The sequence below is a fragment of the Notolabrus celidotus genome, chromosome 1 (genome assembly GCF_009762535.1).
Source record: "Notolabrus celidotus isolate fNotCel1 chromosome 1, fNotCel1.pri, whole genome shotgun sequence".
Classification (NCBI taxonomy): Eukaryota; Metazoa; Chordata; class Actinopteri; order Labriformes; family Labridae; genus Notolabrus; species Notolabrus celidotus.
The window spans coordinates 33,440,782-33,464,277 of record NC_048272.1 but is presented as its reverse complement, the minus strand read 5'-3'; the positions used below and the strand labels follow the sequence as shown (position 1 = coordinate 33,464,277).

The 23,496-nt window shown below is 39.2% G+C and overlaps 1 protein-coding gene across 1 annotated transcript in view; it reads right to left on the bottom strand.

Moving 5' to 3' along the window:
• The window catches only part of cadpsa (Ca2+-dependent activator protein for secretion a), a 215,943-nt gene that overhangs the window by 87,779 nt on the left and 104,668 nt on the right, over positions 1-23,496 (bottom strand). The window contains exons 12-17 of the mRNA XM_034691892.1: positions 20,553-20,689; positions 17,719-17,906; positions 11,756-11,857; positions 11,607-11,670; positions 10,477-10,600; positions 945-1,051 (exon numbers count right to left, since the gene is read on the bottom strand). Of these exons, the coding sequence (XP_034547783.1) occupies positions 945-1,051; positions 10,477-10,600; positions 11,607-11,670; positions 11,756-11,857; positions 17,719-17,906; positions 20,553-20,689 (722 nt within the window). The remainder of the gene's footprint in view (positions 1-944; positions 1,052-10,476; positions 10,601-11,606; positions 11,671-11,755; positions 11,858-17,718; positions 17,907-20,552; positions 20,690-23,496) is intronic.

Here is a 23,496-nt window from a genome sequence, read left to right as displayed (position 1 = left end):
TCCATCTGATCACATATAGCTTTGAGATGAATGAAAATTGTCCTCATAGTAAAGGTTGTTGTAAACATTAATGCCTGCTTTATACTTCTGTACTGACTCTACACTGTAGACATGCTGAACTGGCAAACAAAGTCATGAGCACTAAATTGCTGTGCACTGGAGAGTCAGGTCCAGGTTCTGCAACATTCTCTGCTTACTCTGCACAGGAAACTACAGAGACTAAATCTGAGGGTATTATGTTTGAGTTGGAGCTGATAAATGTTGAGCAGAAGTCGATCATGCTGCAACTATTGCAAAGAAGAAATGAGAGGAGACGTCGGAGGAGATGGAACGAACAACCACTTAATCAATGTAAGCGGCAATACCAGAAATAATGTGAATTCAGGAAGTTACGCAGAACAATCAAAGGGATTGAGGTCTGCGTTATATCAACGCATAGTTATGTTTTTGAGTAGGTGCATGTCTACATACGCTGTACTGGTGGACGTTGCGCATTGAAGTGGCAGCATTGCTCTGTAATACTCCACCTAAACACTAGATGCAGTGTATTTTCTGTGCTCGTCATGAACAGGCAACTTTGAAAAAAAATATTTGAAATATGCAGGAGTGCACACGTGAAAGCAGCTAGTACTAACTATGTTACTAACTGTTTGACACAAGAAACTTGTACTCCAAACTTGTAGATAAACTTCCCATGTTGTCTGACTTGTGTGAGTGCACTTTTGATCCCATGTCACTTTACTTTCTGAGATTAACTTCACATAAAAACAATACGCTAAAGGTTAGACTGTTGAGATTCAGTTAGTGTAACACCTACAGATTCATATTTTCAGTCACTGGGCCGCTGACCTCGTCCTCACATTTGACAAACATACAGTGAAGATATTATTATCAGAAGTGAAATGACTTGTCATGTTTGTGTGAGTCTGTACGAACTAACTCACCTCAGCATGGTGTTCCTCGTTCTGCTGAAGCACCTCGATCACCAGCTCAGACAGGCGGATGGTGTCCTCCAGTTTTTTGGCAGGGGTAACTAACCGTCCTACATTCTCTGCAGCACAGAGGTCAAAGGTCAGTGAGCAAAGACCCTGAGTCTGATAGGTATCCAAAAATACAACGTTCATGCACCCAAGTGTATCAGAACAACCCTGCCCTGAGGTAGTTATAGTGTGTATTCTTTGATTCAGTAAAAATGTGAAAATCATGCATGTTACTCTGCATACTCCAAAACACTGGATTAAGTCACTCACAAAGTGTGGATAAAGCTGATCCTTAGTCCAGTCTATAGCCTCAGCCTAAAGCCCTGGGACAGTCTCATGGTCATATTAAAATACAAGCAAGAAATATCAACTTGTTATAATTAGGGCTGGGTATCAGATCTTTAAACTGAATCATGTTTGTAGCATCAAGAATCAGAACGAGTCACCTCAGTTCAGATTCAAGTGGATTCTGAAATGAAACATTTGTTGTACCCAGCACTAATTATGACGTACTTCCAGGATCTCTAAATGTTGTTCAGGCATTTTTGAAATCGACCCCATGAGTGCACTGTTTGGTGGCAGGGAGTAGTTATTACAGCTCGTTATGCGGTGAGTGGGTCACGTTTGTGTCACTGTGACAGAACAGTCATCCAGAAAACACAGAGACGCCATGAGGGATGTAAACAGCATGTACACTGAACACTCATCATGCAGTAATGTGGTGATTATGATGAACCTTTAATACAGCTTTTCATGTTGCTCACAGTTTGATTGTCCATGTGGTGAAGTCTTCTCCACCTGTGTTACAAGTTTATCTCCGCAGTGAACGTTGTTTTGATTTGATGAGACTGAACGTACACCACAGCTAGTTAGTGCGAGCTTGACTGACGCCTCAAATGACTGTTGATGTTTTAATGCAGACTAGTTTTAGTCTGATTTTAAAAAGAAGCCATGGTGTGAGACTAATAACTCAATCTGAGGCTTGAGGATATTTATTAGATTAAAATGGATTCTGAGCTGGAAACACCACAACTTAGAGCTTGTGCTTCTACTTCATGTGATATCCTCATACTGTATATATCAGGATGAGGTTAAATTAGAGGGTTAAATTGTTGAAACCATGTTACCAGAGGTCGAGGACTCACTGGGACAGCCATTTTAATGAGTATATAATTTAATATAATTGAATGAAGTTTTAGATCCTTGTATAGGTCTTTTCAAGATTCAGTGACGACAGTAACAAAGTACATTTACTTGGGTACTGTACTTTTTCTACACTTGAGGACAAATATTGTACTTTTGACTCCACTACATGTCTTTCAATGTTCTTGTTACTCTCTACTTTCACTCTGCACTCATACATTATGAACATTAATGTTTTTGAGAGTTTTGAAAAAATAGTTGAAACACTTCAATATTTTAAAAAGGAAAAGCTCCAGGACTTTAACTTCAGTAATACTCTGACTGAGCAACTGTGACTCATGTTGGAGAGATATTTGACCAGGAGGATCTATACTTTGACTTAATAAAGTCAAAGTATATATATTTGACTTAATAAAGTTAAAGTATAGGTAGACAGTAAAGATAAAGTCTGTCTCCCACGCTGTGCCCACCCTGTCTGTCTACAAAGATCGCTGAGGCTTCCTCAAGATCTACAATTTTGTTTCAGTTATCATAATGAGATTTAGACTCTGTAAGACCTTTTCACAAGCCATGTTTTCTGTTTTCAGAATATTGATTTGTGCTTTTATCATGTGAAGTTCCAATAAATGACTCTAGTCCAACACATTCAGCTTGTTGATATTATCAGAGTTTTATCCATTTGTTTGTGGAACACTGTTTTAAGCCCTAATTTAATATTTTTGCCTGCACCTTGGAGGCAGAGGGAACCACATTTGGATAAAATGATGGATACATGTTAGTATTCTTCTATAGTGACTGACACACTGTCAGGGAAGCAATGGACTCTATGTTAACCTCTATTTTGGAAGAAGCTAAACGGAACAATAATTAATCAAAACTAGTAAAGAAGACAACTTGAAACTCATAACTTACTCATTAACTCATAAAAATTGTTAACTGAGGTAATACATCAGTTGGAAAGTACAGTGGTCTACTCATGGACAGACTAGCAGTCAGTTCGCCCCCTACCAGCCTTTAGATAATTTTGTCTTTGAATCAAAGTTCAATTAGTTCTTGTTAATGTTAAATCCTCTACTATATTTCTTTCTCAGTGTAATTTTCTTTTGATTTCATTAATATTTTTATCAAAAATATGCGTTGCTTTTAAATGTCAATTACCCATCCCACTGTGAAGCACAAGAGTTCAATGTAAGTTTGAGAAGCTAAATGAGTCAAGTGAGAAACAGTTCTGGATGAACGAGTCACACATATTTCTAAAGGTCTAAAGAGTCTCTGTGTTTGCCTCAGCTCCATCATTCTTTGTGTCTAAGGACACTAAAGGTTGAACTGGCTGTATCAGAGTTATGACTAATTTAAGCTCTCTGGCTCAGTGATGTCGTGGACAACACAGCAGAGTGATGAGTGCTCGCCTGCTTGAAGTTCAGTCATGCTAACAAGGCTAAAAGCCTCTACAGAAAGGGAGCTCTGTGCTGGTTCAAAGGGGGATTGTTCAGATACTGTCTCTCAGGTCAGAGCTATTTCCCTAGAGTTTGGAAGTCGTGTCTAAGATACAAAGTTGTATCTATTTTATAAAAGTTACTCTTTTTGTTTGTCTTCAGTTTTGTCAAAACTAACCAGAACATCCTGTCTGAACCTGACAAAGAGCAGCCGGTGCTAGTTTATCTAAATGCTGACACTTTACAAAATTGAATGTACAATGTGACACCATATACTACTTAACAAAATTACATTATATCTACAGGGTTTCATAGTACTATTCTTAACTCTACTACACCCTTTTAGGGCCTTTTAGGGATGATGTCATTGCATTAGCTGGCAAAACAAAGTAAACCTGGAGGGAAACATGAATTGCTACCACAGTAGAGTCTTAAAATGTTGACTTGTTGTGTTGTAAGGTCCGGGGATTAGAGGGAGTTATAGAAATGTCTCAAAACTGAAATATTTCTGTGTAAACTATCAGCAGACACTGCTTATCAACAGAAACAAAGACAACTTTGGTTTAATGCAATTCGATGAAAGAACAGGCAGGGGGCAGTGAATACTTTTAAACAGGTGAGGAAAAAAAAACATTTGCTGTTTTATGGAAAGATTATGTTGTGTATATTAGGGGCTATAATTAACCTCTAAAAATAAATTGGGGAGGCATTGTTCAGAAAAGAATTAGAGCCACTGCAAAAATGACACTTTTTATTATTATAATGACTTTAAAGTCAGAGTACCAACATTAATTTCAACATTCAGAGATTAAAGTCAGAATTATGACATTAAAGTTGGAATTCTGACCTTTTTCTCAGAATTCTAGAATTCTAGATTTTAATGTCAGAATTCTAGAATTCTGAGAAAAAGTCAGAATTCTCTCTCCATGGTCAGAAACAAAAAAGATAATACGTTGGAAATGTTGTTATTACTGGTCTAAACTCCAAAACTTTTATTTTACAGTGGCCCTTATCCTCCTCTCAAGCATTCAGAAGAATACTGAATTTTGTTAACTTTTAGCTTTAAGCTACGTTAGCTTTGTTAGCAAAACAAGAGGGGAAACCGTTTGTTTGTTGTTCTTCTACGATTGCTTAGTGATTAACAAAACATTGAGGCATTTAATGACCTATACGCCTTCAGTTTGTCTTTACTAAACACTTCAGATAAGTGTAAATGGTCATCCCACCTTTGGCAGTCCTGTTGTGTATGGTCAGCCAGTCTGCTCCTGTTCATCAGTGTTAACTCATTCAAATACCACTTGGTCCCTGTGTGGAGGATTTTTTTGCCTCCAGCTAAGCCACGCCCACCAAAAGACGTTGCACTCTTTACGAACACTGAAAGGGTCTCTATACTCGGGTATGCTACTGCACCTAACTATGCTAGGGATAGATAAGCGTTGTTAAAAAAATACCCTCTGGGTAATGTTGTACAATCAAACATTGTGACATAATTTTAATGAAGGAAGATATTTTCTTGATTGCTATTCTTTAAATGCCACCTGCATGCAAACAGTGCTGTCCTCCATGCTTGGATACTTGCACTCGGACCCTCTCTCGGGGAACTTGCCAACAAAAGTGATTTTCACTGACAATGTGTGAATCAGCTCAACAATTGCTCTCTCCATTTATCAAAAATCACCTCTTTCCTGCTGTCCTGTCATGTTCAGTCAGTGTATTAACATTTGCTTCCTAATTTCCACCAAATGTTTTAATTCAATTTGGTTTAATTCTCTTTTTTCACTCTTAACCTCCGTTTAGAAAATTTGAAGCAGTGAAAAACACCACAATGTGAGGAGGGGGCGTCATAACATTCCTGAAACATGTGCAGCTAAGTTTTTCTGGGTGATGCACAGATTACAGGAAGGTTGTGATGGGGTCTATGGTGGTATGGTTTAAGGTAGACTTGGTGCTGGTCTGGTCAGGAATGAGCTAACAGGAGAGGTTAGACACACAGTTCAACAACGTCACCTGGATCCTTCAGATCTTTTTCTTCTAAGTAAGAGTTACAGTTCAACAAAAAAAAGAGAGGTTGCAAGGATGGAGAGAAGGTATACAGAGGTGGGAAAGTGTCAGGAAGAGGGTGAGAAAGAAGAGATTGTTAAATACATGTAGTATAAAGCAGAGGTGATGAAAGACAGGAATCAGAAGTCAAGACAAAGGTTAGATTGACTATTAAATATCACACATCAGAGATATATGCAGCGCCTGAGCAGAAAGCTTTGTTTAATAAGAAAAGTGTAGAAGAAGATAGAAAAGGTGCCAGAAGAACACTAAAACCTAACAGGAGGATTTGAAAAACCTGTTAAAATGATTATTCGTAGCAACATTTGACGATGAGTTCTATCAAAGACAGGAGCAAGTTTCCAACAGAGTACGTGACTTTTCCTCTGACTGCAGGTAACGCAGCTAACCTGAATCCAAAGAGTTCAACATGATGCCCTTTAATAAACTGCAGGGTGAAGGTGTCCTGTTTGAATGTGCAGTGATCTTAAACACTCAACAGGATTTACACACAAGCAAAGTAAAAATGCATTCAAGTCGCAAACAGACAAAGGACAGGTGGATTTAGCAGGACAGAAAACAAGCTGTTTCAAGTGGTCAAGAGACAAACTGAGCTTGGGACACATCCAGAACAGTTTGGAGACAGAGACAACAAATACAAATAGAAACAAACAAAAGAAGTGAGGTTGCCAGTCGGGGGGTTGGCACTGGTTAAGAGAAAAATAATGGGGTGCAGAGAGGAAGAGAGAGAGAGGGGGTTGTGGCTGGGGGAGAGAAAAGTACTCACGAATGGTTAAATCCATCACTTGAGACGCCAAGCAGAAGACGGGGTGCTCATACATCTCTCTCTTTTTCCCTACAGAGAAAGAGGGAGGATACCGAGGCATGCGAGAGGCCGGGGTCAGAGGGGACGAGCACCATGTTCACTACATGTGTGACCATCGGAGGTTTGGAGGGCAAATGCCTCCATGGCTCTGTTTAAAATAGTCACAAACGTCACGCCGTGAGAGCAAACTGGTGTTTGAAGTGTTTACTGAACTCAAATCTAGAACTTATCAGAGGCAGTGATGTTGCTAGGTTTCAGATAGCAGAGAAAGGTTGATTCGAGGGGTCATGTGGCATCAGAGAAAAATTAAAAACAGAAGAAAATTTGTTATTATTTATAATTATCTACTATTTTTGTTTATATTTTCACAACTGTAGATAAAACGTGACTTTTTTAATTACTTTTTTATTTTTGGAATATATCTCCGACCTCCCAATCAGTGTCTTGTGACTCCTCAGGTCACTTTGGGAAACACTATGAACAGCTATTAATACTTCTTGACCACAGTTAGACCTCATTTGTTAATGTTTAACCATCTATAAATAACTTTAGGTTAAACACAATGAAGATGCCTGTGTGATTGTTAATGCATTGTTTCATTTGAGTGCTAACAGCTACAGCGTGCCTACCTGTCAGTCATTTAAGCCACGCCCCTAATTATGCAAAACATGTAATCTTAATATCTTCTAAACCAATGACTTATAAAAAAAAGTGTGCTATAAAAATATCACTTCTGACCAAAAACGTTTATTGAACCAGGCTGTAAACATGTTTATTATTTTATTATTTTTTGAATGAGTATGTATGTGGTATTCGGTGCTTCTGAAGCCATCTTCCAGTGGTCACTCTAAGAACTGCAGGTTTTAGAATTTTTGCATCAACCTCTTTTCTCAAGGCCGGAGGTTGCCTGTATGTCTGTAGGCGCCTTTTGGCTGCCTTCAGTGGGTCCGTACTGTAAGAGCAGGGAGTCACAACTTCTTAGCCAAAACTAATTTATTAAAACCAACAATAGTATAAAAGTAGCTGGCTGCAATAAATTAACTTGTCGAACAGCTGGTGTCTATGGAAGCCCTAAAGGTATGTCCCTTGGATGCATGAGTGGTGAGTTCACTCCGTCCTTTTAGATTTTAATGCGTCAGAGACACAAGACCTAGCAACATCACAGCACTTTTTAAATCTCAACTTATGTATTGAAAATGCATCAGAACTTTGTGGTTAGTTATCAAAATCTGAAACAGAATGCTCAAAATGTACATTATTCATTGTTTTTCTGCAGGACTAACATTGTCAAACGGTCCGTCCAGGAACTACAGTTTTCTGCCTTTGTTTGCACTGCAAGATTTTGACTTATTATCTTGCCAGATTATACAGATAATAATGAAAGTTACATTCTTCCCAATCAAAAAGCCTCATTATTTAGTTCTCAATTTGCTCCTAATATTAAACTATTATAAAAATAATAATAACTTTATTAATCGTACCTTTAAGACACCCAGTGCTCAAAATGAGTTGCAGTTTGTTCATTTAGTTAGGTGAACTGATAGATAATCTTTCTTTTACATGATACATAAAAATGTATCGTGTTATGCTCAAGATATTAATCTTTTAGTTTAAATGCTGAATAAAACACTTTTTGGAACCTTCCTCAAACTGCACCACATCTCATATGAGAAGCAAACTAAGTTACCTGACTCATGTGAATGACTTTCACTGACAAGTCAAGTCACCCAAACAACAAACCAGCCTCTCCTCAGAGTTCACAGACGAGGAGCCGGATGGCTCTGCCCACCGTACTGTTACTCATCGGGACAGGAAGGCTGGATGTGGTTCTGTGTTTCTAGGCTGTCTACTTTGGATTAACCATTCGTTCTGCCAAGCACAGGTAAACTTTGACATGTCAGAGTTATTTTGAAGAAGCACACCAGAATAGAAATAATCCAAAATCACAACTGAGAGACTAAGGCTCGTCTTCCTTAGTGTCTACAGGGAGGAGATGGTTTCTTTACACACGTCTTAGATTTAACTGAACAACAACAGTTTGGGAAAAGAGCTTGTTTGCTGTGAAATATGTCTGATCTGTATGAGTTACATGCAGCTCAAACACAATGTGGCTTTGGTCAATAAGAGTTTCATCATGACTTGTATTTAACGCCTCTGTTGACGAGTCAGAGAAACCAAAATGATTCAAATCAGTCAATGTCAATTCACAACACTCCTTCTAAAACAGCAAAAAAGCCTTTTTCCCTTCCTGTCAGTGAAGTTTCTTGTCACAGATACAGCAGGATCAGTGAAAAGTACGTTCAAAGATTAGTGTATTTATGTCAACAATGTTACCAGACGCAGCCATTGTTGAGACTCTTTGTATGTTTTGGAATCCTGCAAAATATCTATGAGGCCTGATAAAACAACTTAGACCATGCAACATAAAAAAACCAACAAGCAGTCCCATCGTGTCTTGTGTATTAGCCCCCCTGTTTTCAAACACAAGCTCAGAAACAGAAAGACCAATAGACAAGAAGAAAGAGGAGTGACATGGACATCATCCAAGAGCAGGAGAGAGGGAAGAGGCAGAGGAAGGGGAAAAAAGGAGGAGCATCACTTCAGCTGGTAAAGGAGCTGAGGCATGGTGGGAGAAGTCAGAATCAAGATTTGAATGCATTTTTACTTCATGTTCATTTGATACTAAAATAGGCAGAACGATAATATTCATCATTTAAAATGACTGTCATGTCTTTGAGTACATTAGAAATACAGAAATGAAACTCAAAGATGCCATAAAAATATCTGATATTACTACCAAACATTAAAGTGACATGTTCAGACCAAAACTGAAGCAAAATATCTGCAGAGGATCAAACAAATGAAGTCAATGCAAAGCCAGAAAATCCACACTTCAGGATAAGAATCAAACAATTCATTCAACGCTCCATCTGAAAACACTTATTTGTGCTATTTGGGTGGATAGAATCTTTAACTTGACAGTCAGGACAGTGAAGCTGTGCTGTAAAGCCAATCAGCAGGTTGTATTAGAAATGTTCAATCTGAACTCTGTTATCAAATTCCTTTAGAAGTTGAAGTATTTTCTCTTCTTGTGGACCTGACAAGGCATAGTTATGATTTTTTATACATCTGATTTTGGTATTGTTGACAATTTATTGCAATCAATTTCAGCAAAATGTGTTTATTTTGAGTCTAGAAGGCAAAGACCATCCTTAAAGACCCTCATGCACCCTCTTCATCAGAGTTTAGACTTCTGCCAACAGGAAGGAGGTTCACTTATATTAATATGGACAAATCAAACAGATACCTCAGATCATCTGTTCCATCGGCTGCTGGGTTCTCAAACAAGCTGCAGGAATTGTTGCCATTGCACAAACACTGAGGACTGTGGGACCTTGAGTCTTATATCCTACTGCACAAAAATCATCATGCTTTCAATGAAATATATGAATTTATGTGTGTTTATTATGTGCATTGCATTTGTTGTGGAGACTCCTGTTGCATACTAAATCACCCCTCGGGGATAATAAAGATTCTCTAACCCAATCCAGTCAGATAGCTATGGTTGGCCAGTCAGACTGCCTCTGGCTGCAGGGAGGAAAGTGGCTCCAGGTCTGCTGCTCAGTAAGCCCAATTACTGAGCCGATAAGAAGAAGACAACCCGGCTATGTTCATCTCCTTGTGATGCTGTAAACTTAGACATGGTGGAGTGACCCTGCAGTTTAACATGCTGCAATAACAGAGTTAAGTATTTGCTTCTCTTTTGGTCTGAACATACCATGAAACTCCTACAGAAAAAGCACACCTGTGGAAACTGTAACCGATTCATGTTCATAAATTTGAGACAATCCAGTCAGTCAGAAAACAGGACACTACAGCAGATTTACTTGTGAGTAAAGATGTGATACTCCAGAAACTGTCCTCAGAGTCTCTTCTATCAAATCCTCAGGAACAGAAAACTCTCACATCAGGACCGAGAAATTATGCTGTGTTACACTTAAATAAACAAATAAATAAATAATAAATAAAGGAGATATTGAAGTGAACTTACCTTCTATTTTGGCATACTCTGACAGGCGTTGGTAGTTGACCATCGCTGCCTGCTCCAGACACCGCCGGATCACGGTCTTGACTTCATCTTGAGGAACAGGCGTGACAATATCGTTCATTAGAACCTGAAAGAAAAACCACGGACACAGTTTGTCTTATAATAAAACTGCAATTTGCATTTTAATCCCATTCTCAGAGAGACAGAAAGAGAGAGAGAGCAAGAGAGAGAGAGAGCCAAAGGATGCTTCAGTGCGTGCACAGTTGGAAGTTGGACCTCTGCTAGTGCAAGATCTCAGCTGTTATCAGTAAATCAAGCGACCTCTATTCAGTAAAAGTTGTCTTCTTTGTTGTTTGTGACCAATCTAAGTATTTTAAATCAAGAGTTTTGTGATGAGTACAAATCTTATAAGGTGGTTAATATCGAGTTACTTCAATACATATTTAAAGTTTGCTGGTACTTGTATTTATTAGTGAAGTCATTTTTTTCATGGTTATTAAATAAAAAATGTTATCATTGTTAAACATACTTCATATTCCCAGGCAACACACTAGAAAGTAAAACCATAAATGAAATAAAACTATACAACATTAAATCAAATTAAGGAAGATGAAGATGTTTAAAGGTACTGAGATCCAAAGTTCCCCTGAATGACCTGAACACTTCCTGTATCACTCTGTGCACCATGCTCAGATTATGAAAATAATTGGGAATCCTACCATCATTAAACAATAACAGATTATCAAAATGGATGAGACTGAATCTTCTCTTGACAAACATATCCCTCATAAACAAGAATCACAAAAAATACATCCTGCAGGAGCACCTGGCCCCACCGTGTCTGCAGCCAGGTGCTCTTCTCTTGTTTCATTACCAGAGAACAGAAATGAAGAACGTGAATTGTATGACAAGCATGGAAACATGTTGCAACGCTTAACTTTTCAGTTTTACTTTCAAAGAATCATACATAAAACAGAAGTTGTTGCTTTCATGCACAGAAGGAGCTCCTCTGTGTCTGCAGCCAGGTTTCTCTCCAGATGGTTGGACAAATAATGCCTTCAAGCTCAAACTGTCAGTGGTACAAAGGCATGTAAAGCCCTGTATGCATCAGTCCAGCAGTTACACTCTCTTACCCTTTCAAGCAAGGACAGAGTAGCTTTCAGTGCTCCTTCTGGTCGTCCGAATGGAAAGCAGTACCTGTGAACGAAACGTTTCATACTCATTAAAACTTTAACACTCTGTTTTGATGAGTGCAGTAATGTGATGTCGTTTGTGTTCCTACCTGAAGTGTGTAATCTGGTTTTCCAGAAGCACTCGTAGCCTCTCCTTGATCTCATCGAAGCGCTCCCTCTCTTCAAACGTGACTGTGCCGATACCATCAGGCCTGAAAGACAATTCACATCTACAGGTCATTAAAGGTTTGTAGTTTCAAAAGAGATTGTGTCCACTTCTGTTCAGTAGCTTTTGATATAACTCAAGAAATTTCTTTTTATAATGGTCACAACAAAGATTTTGGGTGGTTTTATTTTGGTCATGATAAACCCGCCCTCGGCTTAGCCCGTGATGTAAGTGCTTCTTGTAGAGCAGCAAGTCGTTGATTCTACTCTGGAGCAGTGTTTTCTGGCCAAAGCTGGTTATTTGGCAGTCCAAAAACAAAGAACTGATTCCAGATAAGACACCGACTTCAAACCAGTCCTGGAACCAACTTGATGGAAAACAGTCATCAGCTCTGGGGAACTACATGAAGTGTCATTGTTTCATGCAAATGGCAAAAGGACTTGTACTTATATATCTCTTTTCTAGTCTTTCTGACCACTCAAAGCGCTTTTATGCTACTAGTCACATTCATCCATTCACGCCACATTCACCCACTGATGGTAGAGGCTGCTATAGTAGGGACCATCAGTGTTAGCTAACCTCATTCAAACACCACTGAACAACTGTGGTTGGAAATTGGGGGTTCAGTGTCCTGCCCAAGAACACTTCCGCATGTGACTGCAGGAGCTGGGATCCTACCGCCAACCTTCCAACTGAGAGACAACCGACTCTACCCACGAGCTCCAAATAATCACTGCACATATTTCAAGCCCCTCTGAGTGTCCTCAGGGACTTTAAGAGTTTCATCAGTGGGTGAAATGCATGTTTTGGTTAGTGAAAGGGGTGTAAACACCAATCCTCCAGACTGTTTCTGCACAAGCCAAGGATCCAAAATCCATTTTGCCTCATCTCTTATTGATTTATTTCCCTGTATTCGGGCATAGGGGGAGGCACGATGCCATCAAACTTTATATACAGTCAATGATGCTAACACAACATAAATTCAACTGTGTTTCTAATCACAGTACACAGCTGTGAGTTTGTGCTCTTTGGTGTTAACAGCCTCATGTGCTAGATGGATCAGTGATCAGTGATGAAGGCTGCACACTTTACAAGAGCAGCTCAAGAGGTCATGAAACATGGTGAGCTTGTTGAGTGATCTTAAAGGCTACAATGACCAAGGTCAGTACTTCTGCTTTAGTTTTTTCGTTCTTTGTAATGTTTAAATTGAACATTTTTAATCTACTAAAGCTAGAGGAGCAGGAGCCTCATGTACAGAGGCTACAGCACTGGTTGCAGGTTTGACTCCCCATCCTGTCGCTCTTTGCTGCATGTCATCACACGCTGTCTCCTTTCAGCTGTCTTGTCCATGGCAACAAAAACCCTGCCAAAAAGAATCTAAAGATATTTTTGTTTAATTTAAACTTACTTTACTGAATTGTGTGTGTGTGCAAACTGTTATAATTTATGTGTTTATTCAGAAGATTTAATTAAGATTTCCAAAATATCATGTTGTCATGAAGCGTTGTTATTGTCTGATGCTCTTGTTGGTATTTTTATACAAATAAAGCAATTACAGCTGTGTGAGCAGGTACATGTGTGTGTGAGTGTGTGTGTGTTGAATGTGTTTATTGTTTGTGACATGCTGAAGTCTGGGTGGAGTGTGAGCAGAGTGCATGTGACAGAAGAGGCGCTGGACTGGTGGCCATGACAGCATGATGAGAAACAGGGGACATGACACTCGCCCCCCCACAACCCTTTGACATGTCATTTCGGCAGACACTGAGAAACTCTGCGTGAGTGTGTGGGGGGGGGGCTGCTCTTCTCCATGAGTGCGGTGTTACTACAATCTGAGATGGACCAATTTGCTTAGCATCAGAGATCATCTCGTCGCGGCTGCCCTCACCTCTCATGAACATTTGAACGGACACTGTCAGTGTGTCGCTGCCACCTGTAGGCGTCTGCTGCTGGAGAGCATGCAGCAGAGGAGGACACCAGAGTGCTGAAACCAAGGTTACATTAATTATCAATTAGAGCTCTGAACAAAAGTGATTCCTTCTAAACTGATGTTTTTAATGCAGGGGGAAGTCACAACTTTTAGATATTTTGTAACCAGCTATGAGTAAATAAGATGATAATGCAGAAAGTGTTTTTTCAGAGCTTAATTTATTGTTTTAAAGTTGTCTGATTCTTGAATTGTATTTTCACATATTATGAACTGGAAATGAGAGAGGACCTTCACTATTTGTTTATTTATCTTAAAGCACAGCATGGATGTCTCATGCAAACAGTATGTTTTTAAAGGCAGCATGTTTTCATATCAGGGAGAGATTTGAACAGCGCTAACCTGTGGTAACATCTCCTGGATGGTTTCTGACTTGTACACAAGTTTTTAAAAAAATCCCTGAGATGTATTCGTACATATTTTAATGTTTAAGTGAACTCATCTCATGTATTTAAATTAAACTGGGTCATAACTGCTTAATTCAAGCACAGTATGTGATTTTTCTCTGAAACTTCCAGGGTGTATCATTACTTAAAGACAGATACCAAAGCAAAGAGTGATGATTTTTGTACTGAGGCATGTATGATACAAATAACATAATAACAATCTTTATTTATAGAACACATCTTGTTAAAGTCTGACTGCATGGGTTCTATAGGGTGTCATCTGTAATAATACAAACAACAATAATACATTTCATTTATGGGTGCCACTCAAGGTCACCTCAAAAATATAAAAACAATAAAAACAGACTTAATATGAAGGCCTAAGTAAAACAATGTGCAAAAAAAGAAAACAATAAACAATATAAAAGTAAAAAATTAAGTTGTCAGAATGTTTTGCCTCTTTCTTCTCATTTTTGGGAGCTGCTGCTGCATGTAACTTTGACCGTACAACAGTTTAACATAAATATGTTATACTCATACTCTGTAAGCCTTCCTTAGTGTCTGAATATAATATCAGGCTGTGGGGAGTGGAGGAAACGTCATAGATACTGAAAATGAATAAAATCTAGAACCTCATGAGAAGTAATGTCTGTTTTTTGTATTTATGAAATGTTTATGAATTCATATTCCTGCAGGCCTGACATGACAGAAAAATTATCCTCTGTAAAAAAGCCATCTCACCTTAAAGCTTGTGATAGAAAAAGAAAGGGGAAAATTTCACACTTATTATGTCCTGCAGGGCTCTCTGTTTTTTATCTTCCAGCAGCGTGTGATTTCTTGGCAGCTTCCTCATGTTTGCCTGACCTCATGACCTCACAGCTTCGATGACGACAACAAGCAAATGAGCCATCAGTGTCAGACAGACGCCGCCACAGCCATGCTTCCACGTCCTCTTTAATATGCAGCAGACACCATCCCGTCCCTGAGGTAGATTACTGCGGTGTGGGACAAGCTTTTTTACATCCATCTATTTATCTTTTTGTGAAATATGTGCCCATTTACACCTTTAATATCAGAACATAAAGCTTTCTGTATATTGAACATCATGCCTCATTATGCTCGTAAAACTTTCTTTAAACTGTAATTTTCAAAGTGAATTCATGACACACGGTATTGTCCTTAGTGACTCTGTCTGCTGAATGTGTTAGAGAGAAAGTATCATACGAGTTAACCAAGATAAAATAACTGTTTTAAAATTCAACTAAATATTTTAATTATTTTTATGGGGATTTGAATCAAAGCTGGTCGGAAATTCTGCAACCGGCTGGGTGAATAACAGTCGGTTGCAAAATAAAACATATTTCATGTTGGACTCTGAGAGCGTTTGAATGAAAATATTTCAGACATTTCTGTTTGTCTATGCAGCAAATAATCATCAAAATAACAGCAAAATTAACTGATAAATAATTAAACAGATTTTTATTAAAGTTTTGGTTAATAGCAGCTTCAAATACAATCTAAATCGTCTCGGCTGCACAGTTACTTTTAATAATTAAATTACTAAATGAAAAACATTACCGTAAATCTGTCTGGAGTAAATGTTTCAAACCACAGTGCCTTAATATGAACCCAAACCCTGGATATTTATTTTTACATGTATTTATTAATCCCAGCAGAGATAATAAAGTTAGAGCTGCTTGTAAGTATAGATAAGATATAATATTAAATATAAAAGCTGCATCTCAGATATCATGGTCTATCTTTGGATTTCTGTTGGACCACTTTGACTAGATTTCTCTTTAGGTTGAGATTAAATTAAGATATTAGATTAAAAATCCCTCAAAGGTTGAGACTGCCCTTCACTCACTCTGTAATTTGACTATTTAAACGTTCATGATAAAATAAAGAACAGCTGACATTTTATTTGTTTGTCTCAAGCCTCTTTTCAACAAAAAGTCGATCTAAGCGGAGTCGACATTTATCTGGACAGAAGTCAAATCCTGACACTTTCGCCGGCGATTGGGCAACCGAGTCCAACTTGGTGCACCAACACCTCCAGGCCAGCAGGCTATTAGGAGGCTGGGTGGGGGAGGGGTGTTTGTGTGTGTTTGTTTGGGTGAGGGGGGGTCTGGATGAGGTGTGTGCACTGGGGCACACGCAGCAGCGTTGGCAGCGGAGACATTCGGCCGTCACACATGACAACCTGTCAACCTGTCATGCCTCGACCTCCAGGCACGGCTGGACTGGCAGAGCAGGACTCTGTTAGTCCTGCACATCTACACATACGCTGATGATAAAGACCGTTATTTAGGGATTTATTAACATGATAAAGTACATTCAGATGTGAGTTAACATGTATGTGTAAATGTTTTAGTTATTAATAATAGAGCGTGTTTCCTCCGGCAGAAGGAACTTTCTGCTCTGACAGACGGCCCCCCCTGACCTTTGCCCTCAGCGCCGGACTGGCCCTCGTCTATCTTTGTTACTCTTCATCTGCAGACAGCTGATGTTGATGTTGACAAATTTGATGTCAGACAGACATCACAGCAGATTAGACAAGAGGTAAATACTGCAACTTAGATTACAGGGTACAGACTGGTCTGACAGCCATGTGACTCCTGTGTCTCTTACAGAAATATTGCAAGAATGTTCACCATCACTCAAGTTTTACAAGAATATTATATTGATGTTTATTATATATTTTTTTGCATCACATGAGAAAAAAACGTCTTTATATATATTTTTTTAAGACAAGGTTTAAATCATAAAAAGACCTACCTTCTACTTTCAGAGAAAAGTGGAGATCTGGGGTCAATTCTCTTCATGAATTCAATGATTTTGAGTTCTTTTCTAGAAGTCTGGACAGGGAGCTCAGGGGCGGAGGGGAACAAAGCTTTTTTAAGCTCAGCCTCATTTGCAGGCCAGTTTAACAACTCAGACACACGCTGACTACGTGTGGATGTGGGGTTTCAGGTAAAAAGAGGGAGGGTCATTTTGTAACAAGGTAAAGAGGTAACACAGGGACAGAAGACAAAAGAAAGAGGCAACGTGAGCATGCAAACATCATGCAAAGTGAAAATTATAGACATGCAAGAGATAAAAAGACAAGAAAACTGAAGGGGATCAACAAAGAGAGGGTGTCTCATATCGCTGCAGGAATGTGCACAGGCCATTTACAGTTGTGCTCATAAGTTTACATACTCTGGCAGAATTTGTGATTTTTTTGGCCATTTTTCAGAGAATATGAATGATAAGAGAAAACATTTTTTTCACTCATGGTTAGTGGTTGGGTGAGGCAAAATGTTTATCTAACAACTGTGTTTACTCTTTTTATATCATTAAGACAACAGAAACTACCCAATAAACCATACATTCTGCCAGGGTATGTAAACTTATGAGCACAACTGTATGTGTCCACACTTCCAAGCTACATCTTCAAAATATTATATAGTGTTTTTATCCAGTCATGTCAGAATCTAAGAGTAGTTCTCACCCTCAGGACAATAAAAGACACGTGACAGAGAGGCTGATATGTACCTGTTTCCGTGGACGTGGGAGGCACAGAAGGCGAAGCTGTAGTGCAGAAGGGTGGGGTCGATCATGGCTCCGTTCTCTGCCCTCTCCAGCAGATCACTCAGGTAACATAAATGTCGATGGCAGCCCCGACAACCATACCGAGCGCAGTACTCGTCTAAGACAAACACCTGACCAGGACTGAACCAGCCCTGTGGGAATAACACACAACATACAGCTGTGTCCGTCTTTCAATTAAGCATATATGATAATACAATTATATAAAAGCAGGACTCCAACCAGACAAAGTCCATTACTGTGGGTAATTCACAATTTGCAAAATATGAAAGACTGAAGGGTGAAACGTCACTGAACTCTTCTGGATTTTAAATGTTCCTACTTTAACTGAATGATCAAGATTAAATTTGGCACACAGCTGCAAGAAATAAATTCAAGATTCTTCCCAAAACATGCTGCCATCACTCAAAAACACTCACAGTGTGTAGGGCTTGTAGGAAATAAGACCTCACTCAATGACCATTCCCCAAGTGTCCATAAAACTTTATGGATATATCTGTGCATTGTTTGGTTATAATGTACAAAAGCAGCTGGAGCACAGCCCACAGAGAGTTTTCCACAATACATTTCAAAAACGTGTTTGTCTTCAGCGGGGTCCAAAGGATTTCAACAATTTTTGATGCACATAACTTAGGAGTCAGTATTATCATGTTCAGCTTCAGATTTTGTTTTCAGTTTTCCTTTTATTATTGTTTACTTCCTGTTTCATTTTGGTAAATAACCTCTCGTGTTTCCCGCCTGTTTGATCGTCTCTGTTGCTCTGATTGTCTGCAGTGACCTCTCATCATCTCACTTTCTCTTTAGTATATCGTCTGTTTCTCCCCTGTCTCCAGTGCCAGTGCATCGTCTCTTTGTCTTTTCTGTCTTTTAGTCACTATTTATTTCCAAGTGTAAGCTTTTTGTTTATTTATGCTGTTATTTTCACACAACAGATTTGCTTGTGTCCCGTGTTTCGATATGTCTGCTCGTTCTATTCTATTCTATTCTGCGCTTCTGTATATACTTATATATTATTTTGTTTTATTTTATTTTATTCATATTTTTTCATCTTATTTTATTCCTTCTTCTATTAATATTTTGACTTTCTTACATACTGTTTATAAGAGCTCTGTAATGACCGAATTTCACTCCCTCTGGTTCTGATTCTTAATCATCCAGACGTCGTTGCCATGCTTGTGAGTCTCCTGTGGTTTTTCTGGGTCATTATAAGTTTAAAGACAAATATCAAGAGACAATTTGATATAAGCATGTATGCTGTGTCTATTACTGCATTCATGTGTGTGTCGGACACATCAGAAAAAACTGCTTTCTTAGTTGGAAAACGCAACAACTTGGAAAGGCGCACATAAATTATGTTTTACTGATGTTAAGACACTTTTACTGATGTTATGTATGGCACATCAACTTTTTGCTCAAACATACAGTTGTGCTCATAAGTTTACATACCCTGGCAGAATTTGTGATTTTTTGGGGCCATTTTTCAGAGAATATGAATGATAAGAGAAAATATTTTTTCACTCATGGTTAGTGGTTGGGTGAAGCAAAATGTTTATCTAACAACTGTGTTTACTCTTTTTATATCATAAAGACAACAGAAACTACCCAATAAACCATACATTCTGCCAGGGTATGTAAACTTATGAGCACAACTGTAATTTGTAATGTGGTACCACCATTAGCTGCTGTCCACATTGAGTGACCTTGACTCGTTAGTAAAGTTATTTAGTCACATTAGTGTAAACCCTTGAAAACAAGTGTTGATGAAACAGTCAGGTAAAGAACCCGACACATGTGCTGTTATTCTTCCACCAAAGTTTGAAGAATAACATCTCAACTCGGAAACTGAACTATCCAAGGAGCCCATGAATGCAACAAACGCCATATATAGGGAGTGAAATTTTATGTTTTGGCAAACCTGACTACCTGTTCTGAACCTAACACAGTGCGTTTATTTACATCCAATAAAGAGGTTAGAGGGTTGAGGGGACTTTTGCCATCAGTAGATTGATGCATTAATTAAGAAACACATCAGATATTTCCTGAGAGTCTACAAATCTCTTTTCAGGTATTCTGTTTTGCAAGAAGCTGCTGAACCAGATTGTCTGAACAGGCTTTATGTAGCTGACAAAAACAGATGTCCATCACTTTGTATGAATATTTGCTGTAATGCAGCATACATGGAGCCTCTGTGTCAGGATGACACAGGAGCATAACTTTAACCATTGAAGTAGCTGAACAGCAGCCTGAAGCCGCCTCAGTGCTGCTGTCGGCTTTAATTTCAGCTCATTAAAACTAACTGATCCTGTAGATACAAAAAGAGAGAACCCCAAATGTAACGCTTGGTGCCATAATTTCCTCCAGCCTAATATCTTCACCAATATCATACAATTAACCTTCTAGAGAAGCTTAATTAATTGCTAAATTTGAAACATTTTCAGGATGCATGCACACACTGCCCAGAGCAAATTTAGACCTCAGGACCTTTGATCCCCAACTTCCTTCAAGTTAAAGTCTTGTTAAATCCTCAAAATGCTGCAGAAATCCCTTCCTGGGATTTGTCCATGAGTATTTGTAACTTTTGAAAATGGCAGTCTAAAAATCACAGCCCATTTATGAGCTGTGTGACAGTGAGAGAGTAGCAGAGTTTGACGTTCTCTCTCATGCAAAGTATTGTGAAAAATATTGAACTCATTCTCATCCTTGTCTCTTTCAATGCATGACTGAGTGAAACACTATAACTGATCGATATGATGAGTGATTTATATAAAGCCCGTGCTCACCAGGCAGGAGTAGGAGTCGTTGAGTCTGTGGTCCAGAGTGAGGCGCTGCACCAGCTCAAAGAGTGAGCCGTGGTCGAAGTTACAGGGGTTGGCAGAAATAAACTCATCCATGCCGTGCTTCTGAGCTCGATCAGCATCTGTAAACCCATCCAAGAATAGAGAAAGAGAGAGAGGGGGGGGGGGGGGGGGGACAAAAGGAAAATGTCACACCACCGCAGAAAGGCACAAAGAAAGATTTTGTCACACTCACATTTTAAAAAAAAAACGGTATTATGAAGTGCTAGAAATAAAGCAATGCTGTACACACCTTTATTTAAAGTGATATAACTAGATTAGTGAAAATATTTTCATTAAAGAATCAGTGTGTAGTTTGTGTCCAGCATTGACTTCATCACCAGCAGTCCATTAGGGGTGCCTGTGAGGACTCAGTAGGCGAGGTAAAGTCAGGTGAACAGGAGAGTTTTTAGGCGTCTTTCAGGAGGTGACCGCTCATCTAGGAGGCAGAAGGTTAGTTCAGAGGTCAGGGGGTCATTCTCATGTTGTTGAGTGTGTTGAGACAGAATCAGTATATGAACTGGCTGCACAGTTTGGACCACTGAAAATACCCTCACTAAAGACCCTTCAACATAGAGAGTGAAGAAAGAGAGCAACTACATGTAATTACCCTTCATAAGTTTAACCAAGATCTCATCCTTCAGCTAAACAAAGGTTGTTGCTACAGCCAATCAAAATGCTGGTATGGAATCATGTGACATTCTGCCTACCAAACACTGACTCACTCACTTACATAAACACACCAAACAAAAACTTTAAGACCTTGCACTGGCTGAGTATCTTGCCAGGTCACCATGAATAACATCACAACCAGATCTCTGATGAGATGGTTTTAAAAAGACAAACTAACAGTGGAGCAGAAACAGAGGCCTCAGCTGCAGTTGTGTGTTGATCATTTTCATTGTTCATATCTATACAGAAATTAAAGTTTGGCTCAGTTTGCTAAACTGGAGTTGGCATTGGTTTATTAGTACTGTAATTCAAATAAATTTGGAGAGAGGCTTGAAAATGCTCAACGTTCTCTCAGGGAGGTGACTCTGTGACGTAAGAAGAAAGACAAACTAACAAAAATCTCTTCTAAAGAACTGTTGAGTGTACTTTGAGCTTAGATAACAGTGGACTCATCAAATGCTCTGACACCAGGAGGCGTGAGGTGAAAATGTGTTAAATCTATGCAGCCTGCAAAGCTTTACTCCAACCATCACCTCTCCACTCTCTGTAGTGAAGCCACAGGACTACTGTTGTGTACTCTGGACGGGAGGATTCCTGCTTTGCGCTCACGTTGTTGCTGTAGCGCTGCTAGTTAAGTTTGCTACTGCCTTCCTATCTTAGCTCATTTTAACTAACGTTAAATGCAAATTTGAATTTTATCTAACATATTTCTAATTTTCCTTTTCTTTTCTGTTTTATTAAATTTGTCATTTTAATTCAGCTCTTTTATACTTGTCTGAATGTTTCCAATGCTTTTAATGTTTTAATGTAAAGCACATTAAGTTGCCCTATACAAATAAAGTTGCCTCGCCTTGCCTTACCTAACGCATAGTAATGTCAAACATGGATATGCATTGCTACATCTCTCTCCTGGTCGCTTGTTAATCAGAAGTATCCATGACCTTGAAAATACTTTTAACAAGAGATTAAAACCATTAAATTATTCGGAAAATTTGTTCTTATGTTGTTACTCAAGTGGTAAGTGAAGTAATTTTCCCATCTGTGTCAATCAATCTGACTTCTTTTAGCAGCAGAGGAGGGGCCTCACTTTAGCTTGAGCGGGCACTCCATGATCAGAGGGTATATTCCTTGCTGCACCCTCCTCCCCCCAATATTTATCATCGTCCTTTCACAAAGTCGTCCTTTCACAATAAAGTCAAAATGACAAAAAATCTCTTTATTTAAAACAAAGAAGACTGGAGAGAAAATCGTAAATGATAGACTCTACCTGTGCCAAGAACAATGCAAAATTATGAATATTAATAACCGACACCTCTATGAACTGGAAGAAACTTTAAAACAAATACTAAGCAGAAACTGTCTACATTTCTCCAAACATTAAATACAAATCTTCTTTATGTTGTGGTTCCTGGAAAGATACGGTACAGCCGAAACCATAAGGGAATAGTGATAACACAATAACTGCACAACTTTTCACAGACTGAATCAAACTATGATCCCAACAGAGAGTGGAGAGTGGACACACGTCCCTCCTGTCAGTCAGGACAAACCTGGCTCAGATGTGAGCGAAGGCTTTACTAAAACACACAGCAATCAAGTAATTTGTCACCCAACGTCCTTCCTCCTGCCCAGCGAAGGCACCCCAGCTGTCAATCAGCCAACAAAACAAAGAGCATGATGCTGGGAGCTGATTGTGTCCCCTCAACAAGTCCCCCACTCCCCAATTCCTCCCCCCAAAATTCTAAAAAGGTGACATTGCGGTGCCCCTTTGGTCTGTAGCTGGTGGCCTGTCAGGTCTGTTTGATGTGAGTGAGCGGGAGAGGAGGAGGGAGGGCTGGACAGTAACATGCAGTGACACTAGTCACCCCCGTCCGTCTGGGCAGGGGAAGGATGGCCCTGACAATGATTGATGGCTGCTATTCATTTATAGATCCAGAGGAGAGGGTCCGGGAGGCAGCGGACACACTGCTGGTCAAGGGTTTGATGGCCAAAAGCATTTGGGGCTATTCTGCACGTGGCTCCTGTTTTTTATAGACGGACCATGAAACACATCGAGATGTTTCTGTAACTACAGCCGTGAAGACCTTTGGTGGTAAACCAACACCTGACCTCTCCAACAATCATATCTACACCTTCAGATGAAGAAAGAATAAGTTTGTCATCTTCTCATCGCTAATTTGACCTCAAACTCTAACTGTTTAAAACATTAACAGTTAGG